This window comes from Nannospalax galili, unplaced genomic scaffold, assembly GCF_000622305.1.
Source record: "Nannospalax galili isolate Female #2095 unplaced genomic scaffold, S.galili_v1.0 scaffold300, whole genome shotgun sequence".
NCBI classification, from domain to species: domain Eukaryota; kingdom Metazoa; phylum Chordata; class Mammalia; order Rodentia; family Spalacidae; genus Nannospalax; species Nannospalax galili.
Genome location: NW_008347322.1, coordinates 648,445 through 673,395, shown reverse-complemented (window position 1 = coordinate 673,395; position 24,951 = coordinate 648,445). Strand labels below are relative to the sequence as shown.

General features: G+C 56.6%; 1 protein-coding gene across 3 annotated transcripts in view; it reads left to right on the top strand.

Annotated features, from left to right (window-relative positions):
• Positions 1–3: 3 nt before the first annotated feature.
• Positions 4–24,951, top strand: part of Brd3 (bromodomain containing 3) — a 32,693-nt gene continuing 7,745 nt past the window's right edge. The window contains exons 1-9 of one of the 3 annotated variants that reach the window (XM_008843923.3): positions 4–227; positions 10,173–10,492; positions 11,165–11,302; positions 12,155–12,302; positions 13,010–13,224; positions 15,029–15,400; positions 18,141–18,269; positions 20,514–20,705; positions 21,611–21,840. In XM_008843923.3, the coding sequence (XP_008842145.1) occupies positions 10,280–10,492; positions 11,165–11,302; positions 12,155–12,302; positions 13,010–13,224; positions 15,029–15,400; positions 18,141–18,269; positions 20,514–20,705; positions 21,611–21,840 (1,637 nt within the window). In that variant the 5' untranslated portion in view covers positions 4–227; positions 10,173–10,279. Of the gene's footprint in view, positions 228–285; positions 308–372; positions 491–10,172; positions 10,493–11,164; positions 11,303–12,154; positions 12,303–13,009; positions 13,225–15,028; positions 15,401–18,140; positions 18,270–20,513; positions 20,706–21,610; positions 21,841–24,951 lie in introns of those variants that run through there. The other 2 variants (XM_029568721.1, XM_029568722.1) reach the window with 2 other exon arrangements.

Below are 24,951 nucleotides of genomic sequence, written 5' to 3'. Positions count from 1 at the left end.
CCACTCCGCCCTGTGCCCGCGTCGGCTCGGCCAGCCTGGGTCCCGGACTCGCAGGCGTCGCCTCGGCCAGGGCGCGCAGCCTGGACTTGGCACGGTCCGCGCGCACCGCGCCAGCCCGGCCTCCGCGCGCCCTCCCTCGCGGAAGGGATTTTTTTTTTTTTTTCCCTCCCCTTTCCTCTGCCCGCCATCTTCCGAAGGGGACAGCCCGGAGGACGCGGCGCGGGAAGGTGCGCGCGGTGTACCCGGGACGCGACTGTGCGCTCCGGAGCCACTTTCCACCCCCTTTCTCCGGCGCACGCCCCCGGGGGTGGGTGGATCGTCGCGGTTGCAGGCTGAGGGGCCTGGGCCGGGCCGGGTTTGGGTTGTGCGCGGGCATCCCCCCGTGGGGAGCGACGGCGTGGCTTTGGGGGGCGGCGGCCTCCTAAGGAGAGTTATGGCCCCGGAGCCGACTTTGCGCCCTTGCGAGTTACTGGGTGATTGCAGCAGCCAGGTCGGGAGGAAACCCAGTTCGCATTTTGAAATCAGTCTGAAAAGAGAGTGCTTAATCCGGGTGAGGTCTAGTTGGAGCGAGATGGGAGGGGTGGGGTGCACCTCCTCTTCTCCCTTCGGGGCTAACATACAGGTTGGGCGAAGACTGAGCATCCCAAATGAGCAACCCCCCAAGCTTCTCGTACGTGATTCTGGAGGGCTCGGGGTGAATAAGGCTGGCGGCTTGGGCGCAGTCATCTCCACCAGTTGCTGTGGGGTGGGGTGGGGTGGCAGGGCTGAGCAGGGGGCCTTGGGCGGCCTTCTTGCCCTTGAGGTTAGGGGCACTGGAAGGACCGACTGGGAGGGGTGGGATACGGGGTGCGGGCATGTGTGTTCCCGCTCTTGGGCTCAACCCTAAAGCTCTGCCCTCTAATTTTAGTTTAGAGCTTTCTGTCTGAACTGCACAGCTCGTGTTTCTCTCTCTACCTTAAACTTGGTTATTGTCTGTAGAAGTTTGTGGGGAGGGCGCGCGGGGTGGGGGTGGTCAGTAAATAGGGCTGGACAGAAGAAAAGTAAGTGGAGAAATCGCCAGGCCTCCGCTTCTGCCCTTCCCTCCTCCTCCAGTGTGGACAGCCTAGTTCCTCCCTCCCCACCTCCCCCTCCCCCTGGTGGTTTTGCAGGCTCCCTTAGTCCTTAAAGTGGAGTTCTTCGTGGGTCCGAGAGAGAGCAGAGACCTGTCCTGTGCTGCCCTGCAGTGTTTGCAGAGAGAGTCTCATGCTTTCCAGGGGCCAGGCCCAGCCTCAGGCCCTAGTGACCTTCTTTGGTGGCCCTGAGTGTAGCCTCTCATTTGCAAATAAAGGCCTGTTTGCTCTGACTCAGGCCTTGGTGTGTGCAGTAGACGGGAGCTTTGACAGCTCCAGAGGTGGGGTGCTGACCTTGCCCATAAGCTCTCAGCCCAGTGCTTGAGCAGAGCTCTCCATCTTCAAAGACTGGCTATCTGTGGAGATTCAGTCCAAGCTGTACCGCTGGAATATCAAGGGAGGAGGAATTTTAAAAGCTTCTGCGGGGTGGGTTGAGTTGAGCGAGTGCATGCGGGTTTGTTGTCTTGCTTTGCTTTTAGAAAGTAGAGTAGTAACTGCCTGCCTTGCGTAGTGCAGGTTCCTGCTTCAGAAGTGAGCTTTGAATAGGGGATGGAGTTTGTAAAGGCTCCCACCCTCCTTCAGACCCAGAGGCGTTAGGCAGGCTTCCACAGAAAGTGTGTGTGTGTGGGGGGGGGGTTGAAATGGAAGGCCCTGGCCCTGCTTCTGCCCAGTCTGCTGTGGGCCTGGAGAGCCACCCCCTTCCCAACCCCTCCCCTCAAGGGTTGCCTGGTCCACTTCCTGGTGTACGGTGGCAGAGCCTTCTCTAGGGGAGGGTGGCTAAGGCCACAAATGGAATCTGCTACAGGACAGTAACAGCCGCTGCCTGGTGTCCAACTGCTGGTGTACCCAGATCTCCAGGGAGGAGCCGCAGGGTGCTAGGGCAGGGGTGTGTCGGCGTGTCTGTGGAAGCCTCCAAGCAGATCTCTGGCAGCTTGGTTTCTTAGGGCGCTGGTCAGCTGTACGGGTCCTGTCTTGCCTCCTGGTTGTTGGGGCTCAGACACGTCCCTGTACCTGCACTGGTGGAGACCCTTTCTTTCTTCAGAAGGTAATATGGACTTGGGACTGTCTTGGAGCTTATGGGGTCCTGACAACCCTCATCCCCAACACCTGAGACTTTGCAGAAGTCCCCATTTGGGGAGTGGGGCTGCTATTTAGGGTTGATTTTGCCAGGAGTGGTGTCCCCTTCTTTTACTTATGATCACTGCTACCTTGAGGGGTGCCTGGCTATCTCAGGTGTTGAGGGGCTCTTTGCAGGGGAAGGCATCCCACTCTCAGTGCTCAGGAGTTGGTGTCCACATAGGCCTCTTGGCTGGTGTAGATCGGAATTACCAGTGGGGCTGTGGGACCCTCGTGCTCGTCCGTGGTGTGTGTGTGACTAGAGGTTTGGCTCTGGCAGGTGGCACTGTTGATGAGCAGCTTTTGAGGGTTCTGTGGAGAACCAGCTCTCAGTGTCCTTCTCTGGGGCCAGATGGCCTTGAATTGGAGATACATTTTGGAGAAAGTCTCCTCCTAGCCTTAGCCCACAGAGCCCCACAGGGGCTTAACAAGGCATGGGCAGAGGGGAGGCTTCTCCAGCTGCCCAGAAGTGTCACATGGGCACAGCAGTGTCCAAGTGTCTCTGGTTGGGTGGGTCCCAATGGACTTGGAAATTGGGCTTCTTGACCAGAAAACACACCCAGACATCCTCTGTGACCTGCAGAGGAGGATCCTGGTGGGGCCTGGAGTCTGGGGTGGAGGGGGCATTCGTGTTCCAGGTAACCATCATGAGGGGTATGGTCTTGGAGTCTGTTCCTAGGACCGAGGGTCTTGGGGGTTGGGATGGCTCAGGTGTTCACAGGCAGTATGTGAGTCCTGTGGGTCTGGTTCTGTGTGTGGTACTGACTAGGGTGCAGTTCCCGCTGCCGTCGGGCCTCCTTGTGTCTGCTGTGCCTGTGGTACGTAACAGGAAGAAAAGGAATTGACTAAGCTCTGCAGGCAGTGTCCTCCCTGGGCAGTACGACCTGATGGTAAGGTGGGGTACCACTTGGCCCCCAGCCACCCACAGTCTGACCTGCCAGATAGCCATGAAGAGCTGGCCCAGCTCGCTGGAACCAGCTCTGTGCTGGGGCAGATACAGAGGACTGCACAGGGGAGGCACGTGCCTTTGTGGTGCTCAGAGTTCTTAGCTCTGCCCTCGTCTGTCTATTCTGGCCACGCCTGGAACCTGGCTAGAGTGGAGTCAGGCAGGGCAAGGTGATGGCCCTGGGTTCCTGGCCCTCTTGCTCCCCCGATGCTGTGCATCTCGGCCCCCTAGCCTCCCAGCCACCGTCTTTTCTGGCCTCCCTTCCTACCTGTTCAGTGGTCTGATGAAGCTGGCTCCTCAGGGTCACTGGCAGAAGGGACCCAAAGGAGACACTTGGGGTGAGTGGATGGTGACTTTCTCCTGTTAATGACAGACACACCTCTGCTGAGTGGTGGATGGGAGGATGGGGTGGTTGAGCCTCTGGGCTGTGGGCTGTCTGTAGTGATCCTCCCATTCTGGCCCCTGGTCTGGCCCTGGGGATGCTTAGAGCAGATGAGTGAGAGCCAAGGTGGTAACCCTTCTGGGCTTGAGTGAACCCTTATGCAGATCATGCCATGAGATGGGTTGACCTGCTGCCCATCAGGAGAGGGCTGTTTCATGACCCACTAGACCCAGATGCCAGGCGGGCTTCCCGCCCAGAAACTTTCAGTTGGACTGTCGGGCTCTTTGAGCCTTACCGTGCATGGAGCACTTAGGGGGCTGCGTGCAAGGCTGCCGGGCCTCCCCACGAGTACCAGGCTGCCTGATCCGTGGGGATAGTGCCACCTTCCCTGTGTAAGCTGAAGTGTCATCATCTCACTGCCCCTCAGAAGAGGGCATCACTCAGCACCATACAGTGGGTCTTGGGTGTGGGGCAGCTTGCTGGAGTATTTCAGAGGTCCTTCTGGAGGCTGCTGTCACTTCAAGAAGGGAAGCTTGGCTTTCTTGAGTGAACTGCTGGAATGTGGGGAGCTGAGGCCTGAGCAAAACCAAGAACTCGGGAAGCATGAGGAACACTGGGCCGTGAGGGGCAGTTTGAAGGCAGGAGAGGTGTTATGACCCTGGCGACAGCTGTGGTCACTGAGCCTTGTGTGCTTTTCCGTGGGACAGCCATGGTTCTCACAGAGCTGGCCCTCTATGGAGTGGGGCTTGACCTACCAGAGCTGAGTCCCCTGTGAGACAGGGCTAGGTGGTGGTTGGAGGCAGGAGTGATGTGACTAGGGTGAGCTTGGGGTGCTGGCTGGGGTACCCCATCAGTGAAGGCCAGGCAGTGCCACTCAGGAGGCACCCACGCAGGCACCCATCTGCCTTCCCTGGGGCCACCCAGAGGCCCCCCCCAAGCCTGTTCTCCCCAGGTCCTCATAGCAGGGAGCAGTTGGCTCTGTCTGTCACTGGCCCTGCCCTTAAAGGATCCGGTTTCCCAGGCCTGGAGGGCTGGCCCCAGTGTGGCCACTCCCAGGGCACCCAGCTGGTATGCCAGGGTAAAGGCAGCAGCCTACAGCATTGTTGAGAGTTTTCTGGGGATGGTAGTGAGTCTGGGTGGATAGCTCTGTTCAAGGCCTGCTGCGGCTCCTCCTGCCTGGGCCTCCTTGTGCCTGACTGCCCCCTCTGAGTGTCACCTTGCCCACCTGGAAGAGGAGCTGATGAGATGCAGGGAGGTGGGGCTGGACTCTGGGGACCACCAGGGACTCAGGGGTCCTGGGATACAGAGACCCCGTGTCCTCCAGAGCTATGAAGATCCCAGGGGAATGGAGAGACTGGGGTTTGGAGGTATGATGGCTAGGGACAATTGGCTGAGGCTGGATCAGGCCCTGTGCTCAAACTTTGTCCCCAACTGAGCTCTAGGGATCCCCTACCAACTGCCCCTCCATCCCCCCACCCCCAGCATCTGTGCCCTGTACTGCCTCCACCCCAGACATACCTCGGTCACCTTTTGTAGCTCTCAGATGCCCCCAGCTGGAAGCCCCTGAGGATGGCCCTGCCCCTTCCTAACAATCCCCCACACATGGCCAAGGCAGCTTTCTACTCAAAGTGGGGGTGTCCTCTTCCCTGGACCCTGGGAAAGGGTTTCCCACTGAGGCCAGGGCGGGCCGGCTATGCCACCATCCCTGGCAGCAACGGTCTCATTGCTGGTCTGACCCAGCATTGGCATGGGGGAAGGCGCCCAGTGTGCTTGGCCGAGTGGCCGTGTGTCTGACCTTGGGGGACCCTGAATGTGGGCTGCAGGGGGTGACAGGTGTCTGTTGTCCATTGTGGTGGGGGAAGGCCTGAGCCACCACGGTTTGTGGAGTGACAGGAGGAGGCTGTGAGTCTGTGCTGAGCTTCCTGGTGTTTGCCATGGTGACAGCTGCAAGTCTCCATTCCCTCCCTGTCTGCCCAGGACGCCTGAAATAGCCTTGGCCTCTCACCTTTGCTGACGTGTCCTTTGGGCTTCAAGGGCTGGATTTCTGGTGTCGTTCATGGACCTGGGAAGGGGGAGATGGCATGCCCAAGACGTGCCTTGGGGCGGGAAGACAGGCAGGATTAAGGCCTTAACTTCTGTTCTGAACGGGTTTAGCAGGAGGATGGGGGAGCCTGGTGGGGAGTGAGGGGCCCTGTGGACCTGGCATCAGTGTAGGGTTTAAGCTGACTCCGCCCTCCCTGGGTGCCCCTGACCCCCCAGCATTCAGGTGTTTCTCCAGGGTCTCATCAGAGCCAGTGCCCCAGGCTTTCCTGGTGTCTCTGAACCTTGTGGTTTGCCTGAATTTCCTTACCAGGTGGTTTCGCATCCTCTGGAGGCTAATGCCTCTTCAGACTGACTTTCACCCACACCTGCCCTGCAACTTTTTCCTGTCTCTGCTGGGCCGGGCCAGGGGTTCTGTGGGTGGCCAGCAGCTGAGAGGCCTGACCCTGAGGACCTGAACCTCAGTTCCTCCCTGCGGGCCACCACCTCTCCGCTGTGCCTTACTGAAGCAACGACAGTAAGGTTTGCAGCTTCTCTGGCCCTGTGTGGAGGACAGGGCAGAGCTAGAAGGCGGCCCCTAGGGGGCGCTGTCTGCAAGGCGCACTCGTGTTCAGGGCTGGCAGGGTTCACCAGCCACTTTAGCTGTGAGGTCCTGCGGTCCTGTGCTCTCACGTCTTTAGGCCAGCACCTAGAAGGCTGGTTTCCAGCCCTAGGAGTACTGTAGAAACAGAGCCAGAGCAGACCAGCCAGGGCCCCTCCTGTGCCCATTGCCCTGGAAGCAGGTGGAGTTCAGGGGAGTCTTGAAGGCCTGGGATCTCTTCGGTACCTTGATTTAGTCTCAGCTGTACCACCTGCGGTCATTGCCCCCCTCCGTGGCGTATCCTGCCTCTTGGGCGGTCCCAGGCTATCTGATCTGTCGTATAGCAGTTCCCATATGTCTAAAACCTCCAAGAGACCTCCAGTTTTAGAGCTTGTACAAATCCCCAAAATATAAGGGGCTTTTAAAAATGTACAACCACAGTGTTGCTGACACTCCCAAAGTATCAACACAGCTTCCGGAAGGCGATCAGATGTTTAGCCAAGGGTGAGTTCGACACCCTCCATTCACCCTCCAGCAAGGGTTTAACCAGCCCAAGGCACAGGCTGAAGCCCTGGGTGCTGCAGCTCACCCCCGGCCTGGAGGTCCCAAGTGAAGGTGTTCAGGGATCTACAGAGAAGCCAGCCCAGGTACCAGAGCCCTCCCTGCAGAACCTGGTGTTGGATTTGGAGTAGAGGTGTGCGTGAGAGAGACCCCTGCCCCTGCCAAGTGACCCGGGGAGAGGTGGACCCTCGGGTTAACCAACCTGAGCTACATAATTCCAGGCCTGCCTGAGCTGTGGAGTGAGATTCTGTCTTAAAACTGTACAGACCAGGAAGGGGTGGGGATGCCTCTGACCTGCAGGGTGGCGAGCATTGTGGATGTATCTGTCAGGGAGGGAGGGGCCTCCAGACATGCTGTGCCTGCTGGCATTTCTGGTGTTTCCCCCACCTGGCCTTACCAGGAAGGAGAGCCCCTGGGCATGGTTGCAGAGCCCAGGTGTGCTGAGCAGGCTCTGTGTCAGCCAGGGATGATGGTCCTGGCTGCCATAGCCACCTTCCCTGTCACCTGGAGGGCACCTTGGGGGCTGGAGTTGGGGCCACTATAGCCCTCCCCATACTGTTTGGACTATGTTGTCCATGTACACTGGAATGTCTGACTCTACCTGCAGCAGGCCCTGGTGGTCTGTTTGTTGTGCTTTCTGAAAGCAGCACTGGCCTCCCAGTCTCTCATCCTGATGAGCAGCTTGGGTCTCCAGTGGGGGATGCTTGCAAGGCAATCTATGGATCGCCCTCCTTCCCAGGTTCCAGCACTGGTATGGCATTTCATGTGTGGCAGTGTCTGGTCTGCTCAGTGCTGCTGTCTGATTAGTTGAGAATTGCTAGGCATTGCTGGGGGAAGGTCAGGCCGGGCTTATGGTGGTCTCCACTGTTCACACATGCCAGACTGATGGCAGAGAAGTATGTGGGCACCTGACTCAGCCTCAGGGAGCTTGGGTGCTGGCTGGTTGGAATCCCATCTCTCAGCCTCTTCCTTCCATGGTGGCCTTGGGTGCTGGGCAGCTTGGCTTTCCCGGCTCTCATCCTGCTCTCTCCCTACCTGTCTCCACCCCGTCATCAGGGCCTTTCCAGAAGGTGGATCCTGCCAGCCATGGTGGTGCACGCCTTCAATCCCAGCACTTGGGAGGCAGAGGCAGGTGGATCTCTGAGTTTGAGGCCAACCTAGCCTCCATAGGGAAGCTAGGCCAGCGGGGGCTACAGGGAGACCCTGTCTCAAAAAGACCAAAAATAAAATAAAAACCAACAAAAACAAACAGAAGGTGGGTCCTGGTACCTCGGTGTGGAAAGGGCTGTGACTGTAGGTGAGACTATGACCATGCAGCCCCTCCGAGAAGGTCCGTCCACACCTTTGTCTGCAGCCCTAGGCTCCTTGGTGCCATGGGTGCCCCAGGTTAGTCTCAGCCCCATGTCCCAGCTCCCTGGGCCCATAGGAAGACCAGCCAGAGGTCCTGGAGACCCTCACACTAGTGCTAGGGAGCTGGGGTGTGGACCTCTTCTCCTGGGGATCCAGGGCTTCCCTTTCTGCAGCGGTCACAGAACGTGGGGCTGGCAGGTCGCAGGGACGACCTTGGGTTGTCTGCCTCAGCATCTGTCCTGCAGTGTCATGCTGTTTGGGGTTCCAAGAAAGCCTTGGAAGGACGTGAGCTTGACTTTATTGCTGTCCTGAGGGAGGGTAGGACCAACTGTAGTGGTCTGTAGTGACTGTAGTCGTCCCACGTCCCTGTACCTCAAACTGTTGGTCAGCATGGAGCCAGGGAGCCCTGGAGGGTTTTGAACCAACAAATGACTCGATCCAGCTCGTTAACAGGCCTACCTCTGTGTATAGGGCAGGACTGTCATAGTGAGAGGTGGTGGTGTGGAAGTAGGGGCTGCCGGCCTGGAGGGTGGGTGGCCTGGGCTTGTGCCTAGGTAGCCTTTGGTGACAGGGGAGGACACAGCCTCATGGCTATTGGCGTGGGTTGGAGGGGCAGCCTGCCCTCCCCACTGATCTGCCCCTGAGGCTCTGTGTACTAGGTGGGGAGATGCAGGAGCCTGTGAAGTGGCACTGTGTGGGTGTCCGGGCTCACACCTGGAGAGCCATGGTGAGGCTCAGATGGGGCCCCAAAGAAGCACTTCTTGGGTGACAGACGAGTCGTGAGGGCTGCTCGGCGGGTGCCGTGTGTCTGGTGAAAGCCGCCGAGACCCTCTACCCTGAGCTGGGATGGGAGGAAAGACGGAGGAGGTGTCCCAAACGGAAAGAGCCTTGGTGAACAGCATTCACCAACTCCTGTGGTGGGATGTTGGGCAGCCCTCAAGATGCTCAGGGCGTTACTGGTCTCAGGTGGCTGGATTCGGCAGCCGATAGTGACTGCCCCTCCCTGAGCTGTACCTGTAATGTAAGCACATAGGGAAACTCACGTGGCAGCCACATTCACAGATGAGGGGCAAGGCCTGGCATGGCCTCGTGTGCAGTGTGGCACCTGTCCTAGGCTTCACAAGTGGAAGTGGGTCCACAGTGCACATGTGGCTAGCTTCCTCCTCAGGAGACAGCAAGGAGTTTGTGCACAGCACTCTGGAGTGCGCTTCCTCCGCTGCGAGGGTACTGTGCTGCTCAGCACTCCAGTGTTCAGCACTACAGGGTGCTGTGCGGCAGCAGAACTGTGCAGCAGGTACCCTGTAGGCGTACTGTGCAGGTGCTGGGCACTGAGTGTTACACAGCAGGGGCTCTGCATCAGGAGCCCTGTGAAGGAGGAGCACCCTGCGCTGTACCGGTGCGCCCTTGCTTGCCTGCTCATCCTGGCTTTTCAGGGACTTGCAGGATTGTCCTGGCCAGCTCACCTCTAGGTGTGGCCAGCATTCCCATAGCTAGGCTAGAAGACCAGAGCCTGTGACTGCCCCTCGTTCGGGGAATGAGCACATTGGTGGGATGTAGAAGGGGACTTAGGGTCACTCTCTTTTGCTGTCCTGATCGGATGAGGGTCAGGCATGTCAGAGCCAGCTGCCATCACAAACCCCAGCTCGTTCCGGTTTTATAGGACCTCACGCCATCCCCCGCTCAGGGCTCCGGCTCCCTACGCTTGGTATAGGTCTGTAAATCTGTTGTCTCTAAGCTCAGCTGTTGGGTACGTGTCAGTTCTCTGCGCTTGAATTGTTTAAAACATTGCCACCATCAAGTCGTTGAGGGTCCAGTAGAAGTGAGCCTGCCTCAACCAGTGGGTGGCTTGGTGACAGTGAGCTGAAAGTGGCCAGGTCATCTGTACACCGCTGCCCTCCTGGGAGTGGGTGACCCATGTCTGCGTTACCCCAGCTGCCCAGCCCTTTTCTCCCAGGTCAGGAAAGAGTCACTGGGGTGGCTCTGAAAGGCCGAAGCGGCACGCTGGGGTGGGGAAGGGCATTGGGCTGGTGGGAACAGGCCGTGTCCTTGCTGAGGCGATAGGCTTTTCTGTCTTCTTCCTCTGTGCAGGTGCCTGATTGGGCCCGGAAATGGGATGCCGAACTTTCTCGAGGGGCATGGGAGATGCAAGGGCCTTTCTGAGCTGCTGTGACAGCAAGTGAACACACTGCCAGAGGATGTCCACGACCACGGTGGCCGCCCCCGCGGGGATCCCGGCAGCCCCGGGCCCTGTGAATCCACCTCCACCCGAGGTCTCCAATCCCAGCAAGCCAGGCCGTAAGACCAACCAGCTGCAGTATATGCAGAACGTGGTGGTAAAGACGCTCTGGAAGCACCAGTTTGCCTGGCCCTTCTACCAACCCGTGGATGCAATCAAGCTCAACCTGCCTGTGAGTGCCTCTAGCCCACTCCTGGAAACCCCACACCCCCACATCCCTGGCCTTGCAAAGGTGGTACCCGAGATGGCAGCAGGTTCTGCTAAGCCGGGGGCAGCCTGGCAGGGTTGCTACCCCAGGTTCAGGGACTGACTGCGGCCTCCAGGTGGAAGAATACAGGGAGGGGAGCAGAGGACGCTGAGGCTCAGGAGCGGCGGGCCATCCAGGTCTTTATCCCATGCGCCTGGGGGCTGTGCATCATGTCCGCTCACAGCCAGATACCAGGTGTGCGGTGAGGCCCATTTCCAGGTGATGGCTCCTTCAGTGCGCGCTCAAGCTTTAGCTGGACTCATATAAAGAATCCCTGCATGTTTCTTGAGGGAGGTGTTGGGTTCTGGGCACAGCTTGGTCCCTGGCCACCTGCAGGTTTACAGTTAGTTCAGGAGGTTGAGCTCCACTCTATGTAGACCAGCTCAGGCTCTGCCCCCAGCTGGAGAATCCCCTGGGAATGTGAGAGAAGTCTGACAAGAGTTTGGAGCTGGCTGAGGGCTCTCCTCAGGCCACATGGGCACCTGCCCTCAACCTCTGGGCCTGGGACCCAGCTGACTGGGAGGACTTTGCTGTGTCTGGAAAACATGAGGTTAATGTTGGACATGTCAGTAATGCCTCTGACCATCTCTTTCCTAGGATTATCATAAAATAATAAAAAACCCAATGGATATGGGGACTATCAAGAAGAGACTAGAAAATAATTATTATTGGAGTGCCAGTGAGTGCATGCAGGACTTCAACACCATGTTTACAAACTGCTATATTTATAACAAGGTAAGACGTGAAACGTGGGCTCCAAAGCCACTTAGGGAGACAAGTTCAGCGTTGGGAAGCCTGTACCCCTGGGGGTGGTCAGTGTTGGCTGGAGCCCCAAGAGCCCAAACACCCCAGAGGCTCTCAGGTTTAGCGCAGGCCACGCTCTGGTGTTCTGGCCTTTTGTCAAGGTCCATGACTCCTCCCATTGTCCCAATGGCCTGCTAGGGGCAGTGGAAACTGAGCAGCTCTTTCAGAGGTCTCTGGTATGACCCATAGGCCCTACCCTGGGGCCTAGGAGCCCTATGCTTAGAATGCCCAAGGGTGCAGAGCTGGGGTGTCCTGTCCTGCAGAGGAGGTGGCCAAGTAAGCTCTGGTCCTAACAGGTAGCCACTCAAAGTGACACAGAACACTCTGGCTTGGGAAGTCTGCAGAGGGTAGTGAGGGAGGTCGAACGGGACCCTGTTTGGAGGTTTGTTCCTTTAATAGTGGCACGGTAAAGGTACCTGGTGCTGAGAGTGTCTTCTGTGCCAGGTTGAAGGCTGGTTTTAGCACTTCGTTCTTGTTTGCGTTCTTCCAGGATTTTCCACATTGAAATAGATTCTGTAGCTAGCCAGGCATGGTGGCGCACACCTTTAATCCCAGCACTGGGAGGCAGAGACAGGCGGATCTCTGTGAGATCAAGGCCAGCCTGGTCTACATAGTGAATTCCAGGCCAGCTGGGGCTACAGGAAGACCCTGTCTCAAAAAGGCCAAAAAAAGAAAAAAAGGAAGGAAGAAATAGCTTTTAATGCTTTCTTGACCCACAACCCACAATGCCTTGCAAGTGCGCAGCTCCCTTCCCAGCGAGTGACCGGGGCTCTCTGTCTTCAGCCCACAGATGACATAGTGCTAATGGCCCAGGCCTTAGAGAAAATCTTTCTCCAGAAAGTGGCCCAGATGCCCCAGGAGGAAGTTGAGCTGTTACCCCCTGCTCCGAAGGGCAAAGGCCGAAAGCCGGCTACGGGAGCCCAGAGTGCAGGTAAAGGAGGCAGGCGGGGGGTGCCAGTGTTTTCTTTTGTGGCCACAGGTGGATGGGGAGGGAGGGTGTGAGTCCTTTGGCCCATCTGAGCTGTATCCCTGCTGCTGGGTGGAACAGGTATGATGGGCTGGCAGGTGGCAGGTTTTGGCTGTGCCCAAGAGGTGGTGGTCTGGGGCAGGGAGGATATTACCATTGCTGTCCCGTGTCTGCCTGCCCTCCTAAATCTTCTGTTCACGCTGACCTGAGCGCTGGCTTTGCGTGACTTCTTCCCTGGCTTAGGGGAGTTTGTCTCCCTGCTGGCGAGAGTTGGGGTCATCGGTGCCCAGAGCCCTGGCATCCAACCAGGTCTGAGAACAGGCAGCGGGAGTTGCGTTGGGCAGAGTGGCTGAGACAAGCCGGGCATGAAGAAGGCTGTGTCCTGGGGTCTCGCGAGCCGTGGACCCTGAGTTCCGTCGTGGGTTTTGTGACCCAGAGCTGGCTGTGGGGTTTTTCCTGATTTCCATTCTCCATCGCCTTTGGTTTTTAGCCAGAGGGGTCTCATCCATTCATTCTGTGAGCATTGCTTGGGTAGCGGGCTTCCGTCCAGAGTGGGGGCCGGTCTTGGTCTGTCCCAACTGACCCAGTGCACTGTGGCCAGAAGGTGTGGTCCTAGATGCCTCTGGAAATACAGAACCCTCTGAACTAGGCTCCCCGTCCTTGTCTTGAAGGTACGCAGCAAGTAGCAGCTGTGTCCTCGGTCTCCCCAGCGACCCCCTTCCAGAACGTGCCCCCCACTGCCTCCCAGACACCCGTCATTGCTGCCACCCCCGTACCAACCATTACCGCGAATGTCACTTCGGTTCCCGTACCCCCGGCTGCCGCGCCACCTCCTCCTGCAACACCCATCGTCCCTGTGATCCCTCCCACGCCGCCTGTCGTCAAGGTGAGCATCCCTGAAGCCTGGGTGGCCATCTGGTGAGGCCATCTGGGGGTCCAGGCCCCGTAGAGTTCTGAAGCGGGGCACGGATTGGAGCGGGTGAGAGCTCTGCTGCCCCCTCTCCAACTGTGGCTGTTCGGAGAGGTTCTCTGCACAGACAAGACCGAGGCTCAGGGGTGGAGGTCACACAGCTGGTGCTGGCCCAGCTGGACTTGAACCCCAGCTTCTTGGGCCTGGCAGCCCTGGCCTTTGTGAGCCACTGGAGAAGGTAGGGAAGGTGGGAACTCAGTGAGGGTCAGAGGGGTCCAAGTCTCCCTGGTTACCCCTGGGGGAGCGGTGGCCAGTGGCACCTGCCAGGCCTATACAGCTGCTCCCTGCTTGCTGGGAGCTCGTCACAGTAGGCGCCATCCTGTCCTGGCCAGGCCCAGCTTGGGCTCAGTGGAATGGGGGCTCCCTGCGAGGCGCGGGGCTGGCAAGGCCTGTGGAATCTCCTGCTTTGAGCAGGGTCCATGCTGGACACTCATGTATGTTATCTTCTTCAATTTGATCCTCACAGCAACCCTCTGGGGCAGGCAGTAGTCCCCCCTCTTACAGATGAGGAAGCGGGCGCTCAGGGGTTAAATGGCTCTCCCAAGGTAAAATGCCACCACCTCCCTCGCTTTCCCTCCCCTGTGGCCTTCACTGCCTACACTTCCCGGTGGCACCTGGCCAGGCCACCTCCTACGGCGTGGGGCTGTTTTTAGCAGGGAGCATGTCCCGTTTGCCACCGCGAGTCCGCCCTCCTGCTCTGGGCCCTCTGCAGCTCAAGCTTGGTGCTTGGCGTCCCGTGGGTGCCCATTCAGTGTCTGTGGATGGCCAGCTCATGCCCCTGTGAGCCTGAGGTTGTCAGCTTGGCTGGGGCAGTGACCCAAGGGGCTATAAATGACAGGTGCCGGGGTGGCGTCACCTGGCTTATAAGCTTGTGGCTCCTAATGGCTTCTCTGCCTGGCCAAGTCAAACTGAGGGAAACCCGCTGGGCAGGTCTTGGTAACACCGAACCCTGGCCCCAACTTGGAAATGCCCATGGACTGGGCCCTGTGGGCTGTGGCAGAGGCACCCTTCCCCCACCCCACCCCCCGATTACCTGGGTATCAGCCACTGTCCCTTGGCAGAGGCTGTGTGTGTGTGTACGTGCCATGGGCAGCCAGCCCCAGGCACACCCATGGAAGGCTGTGGCACCTCTCACTGCCCCTTGGCTCAGCAGCCCGTGCCTTCCAGACAGAGTCCAGGCCCATTCTCACAGCCCTTGGAGTTCCTGAGCCTCTAACTCCTGTGGCTGCTTCACCTGAAGCCTGATCAGGCTGCCCCTACCACCCGTTCCAGCCTGGAATGTTCCTCCTGCCTCCCCCTTCCTGCTGGGTCTGTGTCTGTCCTTGAAACACCCAGGCAGGGCTTGGTCTGCCACTTTCCTGCTGGTTTTTAAAGCAGGAACTCTCTGTCTTTGGCACCAGCCTAGGGTGCTTATCAGACTTTGGCTCAGATCAGTGGTGTGCTCTCCCACCTGGACAGCCAGACCCTTGGGGCTGAGGGAGAGAGTCCCAGCCTCCCCATGGCCAGCTGTGTGACTTTGGGCCACAGCCCGGCCCCTCTGAGCCTCGGTGTCTTCTGTACTGTGGGGACAGCCGAGGAGGAGCCAAGACCCTGCATGTAGTCCCTAGCTTGGGGCCTGGCAGGCAGTCTGTGCTCTAGAGGCGTGGGCAGCCTGAGAGATAGACCTCCCTGTCCACATCCTTGTTTCTGGAGCTCATTGGTCACTTCTTTATTGTCACAGAAAAAGGGCGTGAAGCGGAAAGCGGACACAACCACGCCCACAACCTCCGCCATTACTGCCAGCCGGAGCGAGTCTCCCCCACCAATGTCGGAGCCCAAACAGGCCAAGGTCGTGGCCCGACGGGAGAGTGGGGGTCGCCCCATCAAGCCACCCAAGAAAGACCTGGAGGATGGCGAGGTGCCACAGCATGCAGGCAAGAAGGGCAAGCTGTCGGAGCACCTTAGGCACTGCGACAGCATCCTCCGTGAGATGCTGTCCAAGAAGCATGCCGCTTACGCCTGGCCCTTCTACAAGCCCGTGGATGCCGAGGCGCTGGAACTGCATGACTACCATGACATCATCAAGCACCCCATGGACCTCAGCACTGTCAAAGTATGTGGGGTGCCGAAGGCGGGGCACCGAGGGCAGGGTAGCATCCAAGGCTAGAGCCTGTGGGCTCTGCACAACCAGGGTGGTCCTACTGGGACGAGCCACCCTCTGTGGCCTTCTTGCCAACTTTTGCTGCTGGTGTCTCTTACCTCTCAATAGCTGGGCTCGCCCATGCCCACGATGCTTCTGCTAACTGCTTTCTGGCCCGGTTAGGGAAGGCCTGCGGTCTCTTGGAGTATGCACCTCCGTTGCTTATTCTGGTGGAACCCAGTTCAGTGGTTTGGTTTTTGCTTGATGGACTCCCCATTCTGTGTCATCAGGCAGGGTGAGGTGGGGGCTTATTTGTTCCCAAGTCTGGTATGATGTTTAAGGCTGCAGATAGCTTCCCTGAAACCCGGATGTAGCATCTCACAGCAGACATGAGAGTAGGGGACGATAAGAGTGGGTGGGCTTTGCACCCTCTACCGTCCCTGGGCCCTGTGCCAGACCAGACAGAGGGTGGCGGTGATGTGGAGGGAAGTACAGGGAGCTGTGACCACAAGCCCAGCTGTTCTGTCCCTGTGCCAAGGTCTCCTGGAGTTGGCGGCTCTTCCTGGCTTTTGCCTGTGTGCAGCCAGGTCAGATCCTGGCAGGCGTGAGAGTGGGCTTGAGCTTGTGGGTGAGAAGGGGCCTGAGGTGGTAGCAACCCCTGGGCAGGTGGTAGCAGCCCCTGGGCTGGGTGTGGCTCCTGCTTTCCCCAGATGGAGCGCCAGGCCAGCTCCCAGGACTGCCTTCAACAATTGAGGCCAGCATACTGCCACTTCTAAACTGTAGAGGGATGTCCCCGTGTGGCATAGTTGTCTGTTTTTATCTAGATGTCCTTGCAAAGACAGTGGTTTCAGCTACTCTTAACCTCATTTTTCTCTGACACCAACCAGAGGCAGAATCTCCCTGCAGAAGCTTTTGCTCCTGGTTGGTCGTGTATACCAGGGACAAGCAGGCCTGGTCACCTAAAGCTATGCCCAGTGCTCATTTGAGTAACAATGAAGTGAGCTGCTGGTCCTGTCCAGTAGGTCTGTCCTGGTTTGGGAAACTGAGGCTTGGGAGCCATATAACCCCAAAATAGTTTTTTACCCCACCTGGCCTGCGTATTCTGTGCAGTAATGGTTTCTAAAAAATGTACGCTGAGGCGGGGTGTGGTGGCGCACGCCTTTAATCCCGGCGCACGCCTTTAATCCCAGCACTCGGGAGGCAGAGGCAGGCGGATCTCTGTGAGTTCAAGGCCAGCCTGGTCTACATAGTGAATTCCAGGACAGCTTGAGCTGCAAGGAGACCCTGTCTCAAAAAAGACAAAAAAAAAGTAAGGAAACCAGGGTTAAGAGATGGCTCAGCTGTTAAGAGCACTGACTGCTCTTACAGAGGACTTGGGTTCAATTCCCAGCACCCACATGGTGGCTATGAACCGTCCTTAACTCCAGTTCCAGGGGAATCCGAAGCCCTCTTCTGACCTCTGCGGCACTGCACAGCACGGGTGCACTCACATACATGCAGGCAATACACTCATACACATAAAATAAAAAAAAAAAAAAAGAATAATGAAAAATCTACATCGAAAGGATAAATATCTCAATATGTTGTAGATTTTAAAGCTTTGGGGGCGGGGGCTGGAGAGGTGGCTCAGCAGTTGAGAACACTATTCTTGTAGAAGACCCAGATTCGAATCCCAACACCCACATGGCACCTAACAACTGTCCATAACTCCAGTTCCAGGGGATCCGACAGCTTCTTCTGTCCTCCGCCAGCATTGCACGACACAGGTGCACTTACATACAAGTAGGCGATACTTACATACACATAAAATAAAAATAATAAATAAAATTTTTAAAAAAAGCTTCAGGGAGAAGCTGGCCTGGCATGTGCTATCCCAGGGCCAGGAGGCTTTTCTCTAAGCCAGCCCAGCGTGCACTGAGAGAAGCCAGGCTTGGAGTTGAGGTCCTTTTGTTGCAGTTGGACTCCTGTGGCACTTGGCCAGCTCTCACCAGGGGTTGGGATGGGTGCTAACCTCTGTCACTGACTGCTGGTCTCCACACAAGGCGGGAATCTCATAACCCTCACAAGCAGCTTCTAGTGTGCCAGCCCACTCCTGCCACTTGGCCCCGCCCAGCTTTGTGTTCTTGTGTGACCCTGCCCACCTCACCTTGCACCAGGCCTGCTTGAGCTAGACCTCAGTGGAGTCTGAGGGCCTTTGCTGCAGGGTCTATGGTGGCCAGTCAGTGCTGCCTCCTTAGGCCCCTGTTACCTTCCACCCTGCATAAGTTCCAGAGCTGCCTCTGGGTCCAAGACATCTCCTAAGAGGCAAGCTGGCAATAGCTCCCAGATTCCTCACTAGGAAAGTGAAGTGTCCTGTAAGCTGAGTATACTCTGTGAGATTAGTAGAGAGATTACCAGATGTCCCCTAAGGCCCCTGGCATCAGAGCCTTCTGTGACACCCACCATACAGAGTTGAGCACGGGGCTGGGGGTGGGGTCTCTCCCAGTCTGTCTTTCTTCCACCCTGGGGGCTCTGTCTATGAATTCCAGATGCTCCCTGCTGAGCTGTTACCTCTTCCCTTTCTCCTGGAATCTCCTGAGTTCTCTGTGAGCCAAGTGTCCTGGCTGACCATTGGTGCTGCTCTTGGGGGATGTTCTGAGGGTCCGAGTCTGTTCCTCACATGGTCTGGCGGGTGGTGCTGTCTGCTCAAGGCCTGTTGCTGTGTTTGTTACAGAGAAAGATGGATAGCCGAGAGTACCCAGATGCACAAGGCTTCGCTGCTGACATCCGGTTAATGTTCTCCAATTGTTATAAGTACAACCCTCCAGATCACGAGGTGGTAGCCATGGCCAGGAAGCTCCAGGTAACCCGGGGCTGGGTACAGGGGTAACCAGCAGCTGAGGTTATGCTGTGGGTGTCCAGGCCCGGGGGAGGCAGGCAAACCAGGATGGATGCAAGTGCCTCAGCATCCCAGTAGGCCTCTGCAGAGCCTCATTTCCACAGCCCATTTTGCCTGACTCGTGGTAAGATTCTCTCAGCCTCAGAGCAGCTTCCAGGACATGTGGTAGGCTTGCAGAGCCTCTGGCTGCAGGGTCCCATGCCTACCTGCCCAGGCTCCGCAGGGTGTCACTGCAGATGGTCCTCTGGGACCTGCGTAGGACTGGCTGAAGTGATAGGGCAGGGCTGGGTGGACATTATGTCGAATGATAGTTACTGTTAGAGAAAATGTGGGAACCACGGGCTGCCTTGATGGGACCAGAGCACTTTGGCCTTCAGCGTACTGACTGTGTCATCATCCACATAGGTCTCATCCTGTGGTGTGTGTGCCTTTGTGTGTACACGTGGCTTACTGCCAGGGTCTGAGGGTACACACTAAACCACAATCGATTTGCCTTTTGCAAATGCTCTCTGGCAAGCCTACGTGTGGTGATGCGCGCCTTTGATCTCAGCACTTGGGCCAGAGTCAGGAGGATCTCTGTGAATTCAGAGCACACATAGCCTGGTCTACATAGTGGTCTACATAGTGAATTCCAGGCCATCTGGGGCTACGGGGAGCTGTCTCAGAAAACAAAAAGCAAATGCTACCTGCTTAGAGGTTGTCAAAAGACTTCCTTTTGAGGGAAAAATGTAAAAATTACAGGTACAGTTTTTTTTTTTTTTTTTTTTTAGCACTGGAACAATTTGATTTTGTTTGGGACATTTTTTATTATTTAATTTAATTAGTTTATTTGAAATAGACTCATGATTCTTTAACCTAGGCTGGCCTGGAACTCTGCTTTGTAGCTCAGGCTAACCCTTGAACTTATAATAATCCATCCACCTCAGTCTCCTGAGTTCTGCGATCACCATGTCTGACTTTAGGATCTAGAATGTTCTATAAGGCCCTCTTAATTCCTTACTCAGAGTTCTGAGGTCCCCTGATGTAGCCGTTCTGAGTCATGAGGGTTGGTTGGAGAAACCCGCTTCCTTCCCACACTTCTTATCTTCCTTGAACTTGGGCCCCATGAGGCATCCAGTCTCTCTGATGCTGGTTGTGCCCTACTCCCTCCGGACGGGCCCTGCTGGGGAATGGGTACTATGGTTATGGAGGTCTTGGTATGTGCAGGGGCATACTTAGGACCTATCTTGTGCTAGACAGCGCTCCCTAACAAAGGGGCTGTGGATAGCCGGAGGGCACAGCTCTGGTTCCGTCCTGTAGAAGTGGGTTTTGGCATCCTGGCCACAGAGGCTAGAGAAATGTCACCACCAGTCTGGTAGTTGCCGCTGTTAGTTTTATGAATTGGGACTGGAGCCCAACAGCAGCACGACTTGCCTAGAGTGGCCTCCCAGTCTGCTGCCTTCTTATGTCAGGGATCTAAGTGTTGGGCAGTCTGAGAGGGCACTCAGAGCGGGCTCTACCAGAAGCTGGGCTCCAGCCTGATGTGTGTGAGTATGTGTGCGCATACGTGCCTGGGTAGACCAGGTATGAGGCATGAGCCAGGCAAAGGAAAGGCCCTCTAGTTGCCTCGTGGCCCCTCCCTGTTGTCTGGCGGGGCTGCTCCAGGATGGAGTGGTCTTCATCAAGAGGGCCTTCTGAGGGCCTGGTCCTGTCGGAGCTAGTGAGGGGCTTTCTAAAGCTGGCTTTGCTAGCACACAGCTTTGCCTTTTTTGGCACTCAGTAGTGGGAGGGTAGCCAGTGTAGTGAAGGCCAGGAAGGGGATCAGGAAGGGGCATAAACCAGCTCCCAGCTCCCTGTAGCCAGGGTCCCTGCTGGAGTGCAGGGAGGGCTCCAGAAAAGGCATTGTTGTTGGCAGTGGGGCAGCCTGGAGAAGCCTGGTACCCAAAAGCTGCAGGGCTGCCCATGCCTCCCACACAGGGCTGTTGCAGGCTGAGCCAAGGGAACTGGGTGCCAGGTCTGGGGCTGGCTGGCTTCAACCCTTCATCCTAGGCCTGCCTGGGAAGGTGGGGTGCGAAAGAAGGTGGACTAGGGGAGCACGGCTCTGTGGAAGCACACGGCCTCCAGAGCCCGACCCCTGCGTGTTTCGGCATCTCAGAGGCATCCTGGGTGTGGCAGGAGCTGCCCTGTGGGAGTCCAGGTCTCAGATGACCTGACCCTCTTCCTCTCCAGGATGTGTTTGAGATGAGGTTTGCCAAGATGCCTGATGAGCCCATGGAAGCACCTGCGCTCCCGGCTCCCGCGGCCCCCGTCGTGAGCAAAGGCGCAGAGAGCAGCCGTAGCAGCGAGGAGAGCTCGTCAGACTCGGGCAGCTCGGACTCAGAGGAGGAGCGAGCCACGCGGCTGGCGGAACTGCAGGAGCAGGTGAGGGTCACCAGCTCTGCACGGCCTCTGCAGGGCACTGCCTGGCCCAGTTCTGCCTCCCCTGCCCTCCACTACCTGTGTCCTTGTTTGCCAGACGGGATGACTTGTTTTGGGGTTCAGCCCCACAATATGAAATGCTTCCCCAGCATGTGGCGGCCATCCCCATGATGTCGGAGTGGTTGCCAAGGCAGTGTGCATGCCACAGGTGACTTTAGGGGGAGGCAGGGCCAGGATGGTAGAGATGTCACCAGATGGAGCTGCATGCTGCATTCCCAGATGATGAGGACAGGGCCATGGGTTGGCCATGAGGTGTGGCTGTAGGGCTGGTGGGTCCTTCCCACTGTACCGTGCCTACCCTGTTGACTATGTGGCTTTACCTGGGATTCCCCAGGGGCTGGACAGACTGCCTGCCTACTTGTCAGGGGCTGTGGTCCTCCTCCTCTGTGACACACATGCAGCACTCTGTCCTGCTGGCCATGGGTCGGGTACCAGGAAGCAGAGCTGCTGCTGCCGCCTCACCACAGTCCCTCGGACTGGCTGCAGACCCCCAGCTGCTGTATGTCTCCTCCTTGCACGCGCGTGCGGCCTAGTCCTCTGGAAAATAAGACCGAGCAGTCAGTTTTAGCTGTTGTCAGCAGACAGCTCTTACACCGCCTGCCCCAGCCCGGGAACAGCCACAGGCCGTCTTGTCCCCTGCAGGCGAGAACAGGTTCCGAAGGTGAAGAGACAACGGCGGGCATGAGGAGATGGGCACACCGGCTCCATCCAGATGGATGCACCTGGCTCCTCTCACACAGCCGAGGCGGCCGCCGGGGCGCCTCTAGAGCCCTTGCCCTGTCTCCCATGGGCCAGCTCCTGTTCCCCGCCTGCCCAGGGGGGCCACTCAACTGTCTGCTCTCTTCTAGCTGAAGGCCGTGCATGAGCAGCTGGCCGCCTTGTCTCAGGCCCCAGTGAACAAACCAAAGAAGAAGAAGGAGAAGAAGGAGAAGGAGAAGAAGAAGAAGGACAGGGAGAAAGAGAGGCACAAGGCCAAGTCGGAGGAGGAGAAGAAAGCCCGGGCCGCCCCGCCAGCCAAGCAGGCCCAGCAGAAGAAGCCGCCCGGCAAGAAGGCCAACAGCACAACCACGGCCAGCAGGTGGGTGCCGCCTCCCCTGAGCTGCAGCCCGAGTCGGCTTGTGTCACACGGACCTGCCGGATCTGGGGCTCGGTGCTTTGGCTGCATGGAAACCAGGTTGGGCCTTTGGGGTGGCCAAGGGCCCCCGTGGCCTGTCAAGGAAGTCTCCAGATCTGGAGACACCCTCACCTGTTTGGCTGGCGCCGATTCTGGGCATTGAAGCGTTTGCACTGCCCGAGGAGGCTCGTATCTCTCCTGGCCCACGGGACCTTTTCCTGGTGTGGGCCATGGGTCCTCCCTGGGTGAGTCATCTGTTCCACTTCTACCTGGTGGGTGGCAGGGGGCCAGGGTCGTGCAGAGCAGGAAGGGTTCTCTCCTGGCCAGGTGGAAGCAATTGCCATGGGCGGGTGGCCAGGTGGGCAGCAGAGGCTGGGTATAGAGCCTGGAGCAAGGCTGAGAGATAAGCGCTTGTGGGGAGTAGGACAGAGTTGGCGCTGCTGTAAAAGAGCCTACTTGGGCAGGACTGCGAGGGGAGGCTGCCAGAGTGGTTTGCTCTAGGGAGGTGTGTGTCTCACCATCAGCGAGGGAGGGGAGCCAGAGAGGACCGAAGTGGTTGGATCCCAGCCATCACGAAGGACAAGTCTACAGACAGGGATCATGGAAGGAAGGATGCCGCCTGGGTGGTGGTGCAGGCGAAGCTGGTGGCCAGTGGCTGGAGGGGCAGAGTAGGCAGGCTTCGGTGGGCACAAGAGGAGAGGGGTATGCACAACAAGGCCACCAACCGAGGCCTAAACTGAGGTACCAACTGAGGGAGCGTGTGGGCGTCTACTCTTCCATTTCTTTCCGAATTTCCTCTGCCTTCTCATGAGAGGGGTATAGACATCCGTTTTCCTTGCATAGTCTTTGTCTGCTTTTGGTTCCCCTGTAATGTTGGTCCCCAAAATGGTGGGATATAATATTCTAGAGTGATTAGGGACAACTTAACAAAAAACAAAACTTCCCTTTCTTCGATTTTCTGGGGTAGATTTAGAGAACTGATGTCAATCCTTGTGTTTGAGAGCATGTTGGTTACTTTTCTAATTGACAATGGGAAAGGTTTGTCATCCTGGCTCACCGCCGTTCCACAGTACAGCGACAGGGAAGGCCTGCTAGCAGGAGCCCGAGGCAGCTGGGGTCCTGCGTCCAGTCAGGAAGCAGAGGTTGCCGGATGCTGGTGTCCGCTGGCTTTCGTTTTGTCTCTGGGGACCCTGGCCCCATGGGCTGGTGTCACCCATGTTCAGAGTGAGTTTTTCTTTCCTTAGTTAAACCCCTCAGGAAACTCCCTCACAGATGTGCCAGAAGTGTGTCCCATAGCTGATTCTAAGCCCTGAACAGTTGATGGTGAAGATGAACCATCACAGTAGGATTTGCTGCTGGGGCTGTCTTCCGGAAGGTTTGTCACTGAGCCTGTCACTCGGTATAGATGGTGGATTACTTTAATGGATTCAGGTCTGTCTGGTTTTTCTTGGGTGAGTGGTGCTGGTTGGTGCCTTTCACAGGAGCACTCTGTTTCACCTAAGTCATCAGATTTGTAGGCGCAGGTTGTGTGCGATGGTCCTTTCTTTCTCCAGGTGTCTGTAGGATGTCTCCTTCATCTGCTGATTGGTAATTCCTGTTTTTTTCTTGGTGGATCTAACCTCTGTTTTTAATCTTTCAAAGAGCTGGCATGGTCTTTGGGAATTTCTGTTTAAGAGTCTGCGCATTGGTCTTCTATTTCCCATGGCATTCAGGTTGGCTGCTCCTCGGCCCCGGGGTCTGAAGGCAGAAGTGCTAGTCACTGACTGACCAACTGAGGAGGTCTTTCTTCCAAGCGCACCTACTGCTCTGGACCGCCATCTGAACGCTACCTCAACCACAACCCACACATTTTTAAATTTTTTTTTTTTTTTTTTAAAAAAACAGAGTCTCCCTGTAGCCCCAGCTGTCCTGGAACTCGCTATGAAGACCAGGTTGGCCTCGAACTCCCAGAGATCTGCCTGCTTTTGCCTCCTAAGTGCTGGGATTAAAGGTGTGCACCACCACATCCTTTTGGAGGGGGGGCTTATTTTTATTTTATGTATATGAGTGTTTTACCTGCGTGTATGTAAGTGCACTGTGTTGTGTACTGCCCATGGAGGTCAGAAGAGGGCGTTGGATTCCCCTGGAATTGGAGTTACAGATGGTTGTTAGCCACCATGTGGGTGCTGTGACTCGAACCTGGGTCTTCTGCAAGAGCAGCCAGTGCTCTTAACGGCTGAGCCATCTCTCCAGTTCCACAGCCCATAAATTTCAACATGAGACTTTATGTTCATGATTCAGATTTTCCTCTAATTTCTCTTCAGACTTCCTCTTTGGCCAGTGGGTTATTTAGAATTGAACTATTTAATTTCTGGATATTTTACCTTTTTTTTTTCCAGGTATCTTTTTGCTAGATTTCTAATTTAAATCCACTCGGGTCAGAGAACAGACTGTGTAATTCCAGTACTTCGCGTTTGTTAGGTTTATTTCATGGTCTAAACGGGTCTGTCTTGGCAAATGTTCCCAAGTGTGTGTTCTGTATTGGTGGAGTGTGAGTAACTGTGGGGACAGACAAAAGTGAGTGAACTAACTGGTGCTGTCAGTTGGTTAAGGGAGTTGGGGCTGGAGAGAGAGAGCTCCGTGGTTTGGAGCACATACTACCTTGGCACCTACATCAGGCAGCTGGCTTGCAACTGCCTACAACTAGCTTGAGGGGGTCCGTCACCCTCTTCTGGACTCTGCGGGCATTGCACTCACATGAGCACAGACACACAGATACACATAAATAAATCTTACAGAAGACCAGGGACTGGAGAGACGGCTCAGCAGTTGACTGCTCTTGCAGAGGACCTGGGTTTGGTACCCAGCACCACATGGCAGCTAATAACATTCCATAACACCAGTTCCAAGAGAGATCTGATTCCCTCTTCTGGCCTCCCTGCACATTTCATTGATACAGGTCAGGTGCACTTACATACATTTTATATGTTATATATATATATGTATATATGTATGTATATATATATATATATATATATATACACACAAATAAATAGATCACGTACACAAAAAGACCACATATAGAGGCAATGTGTG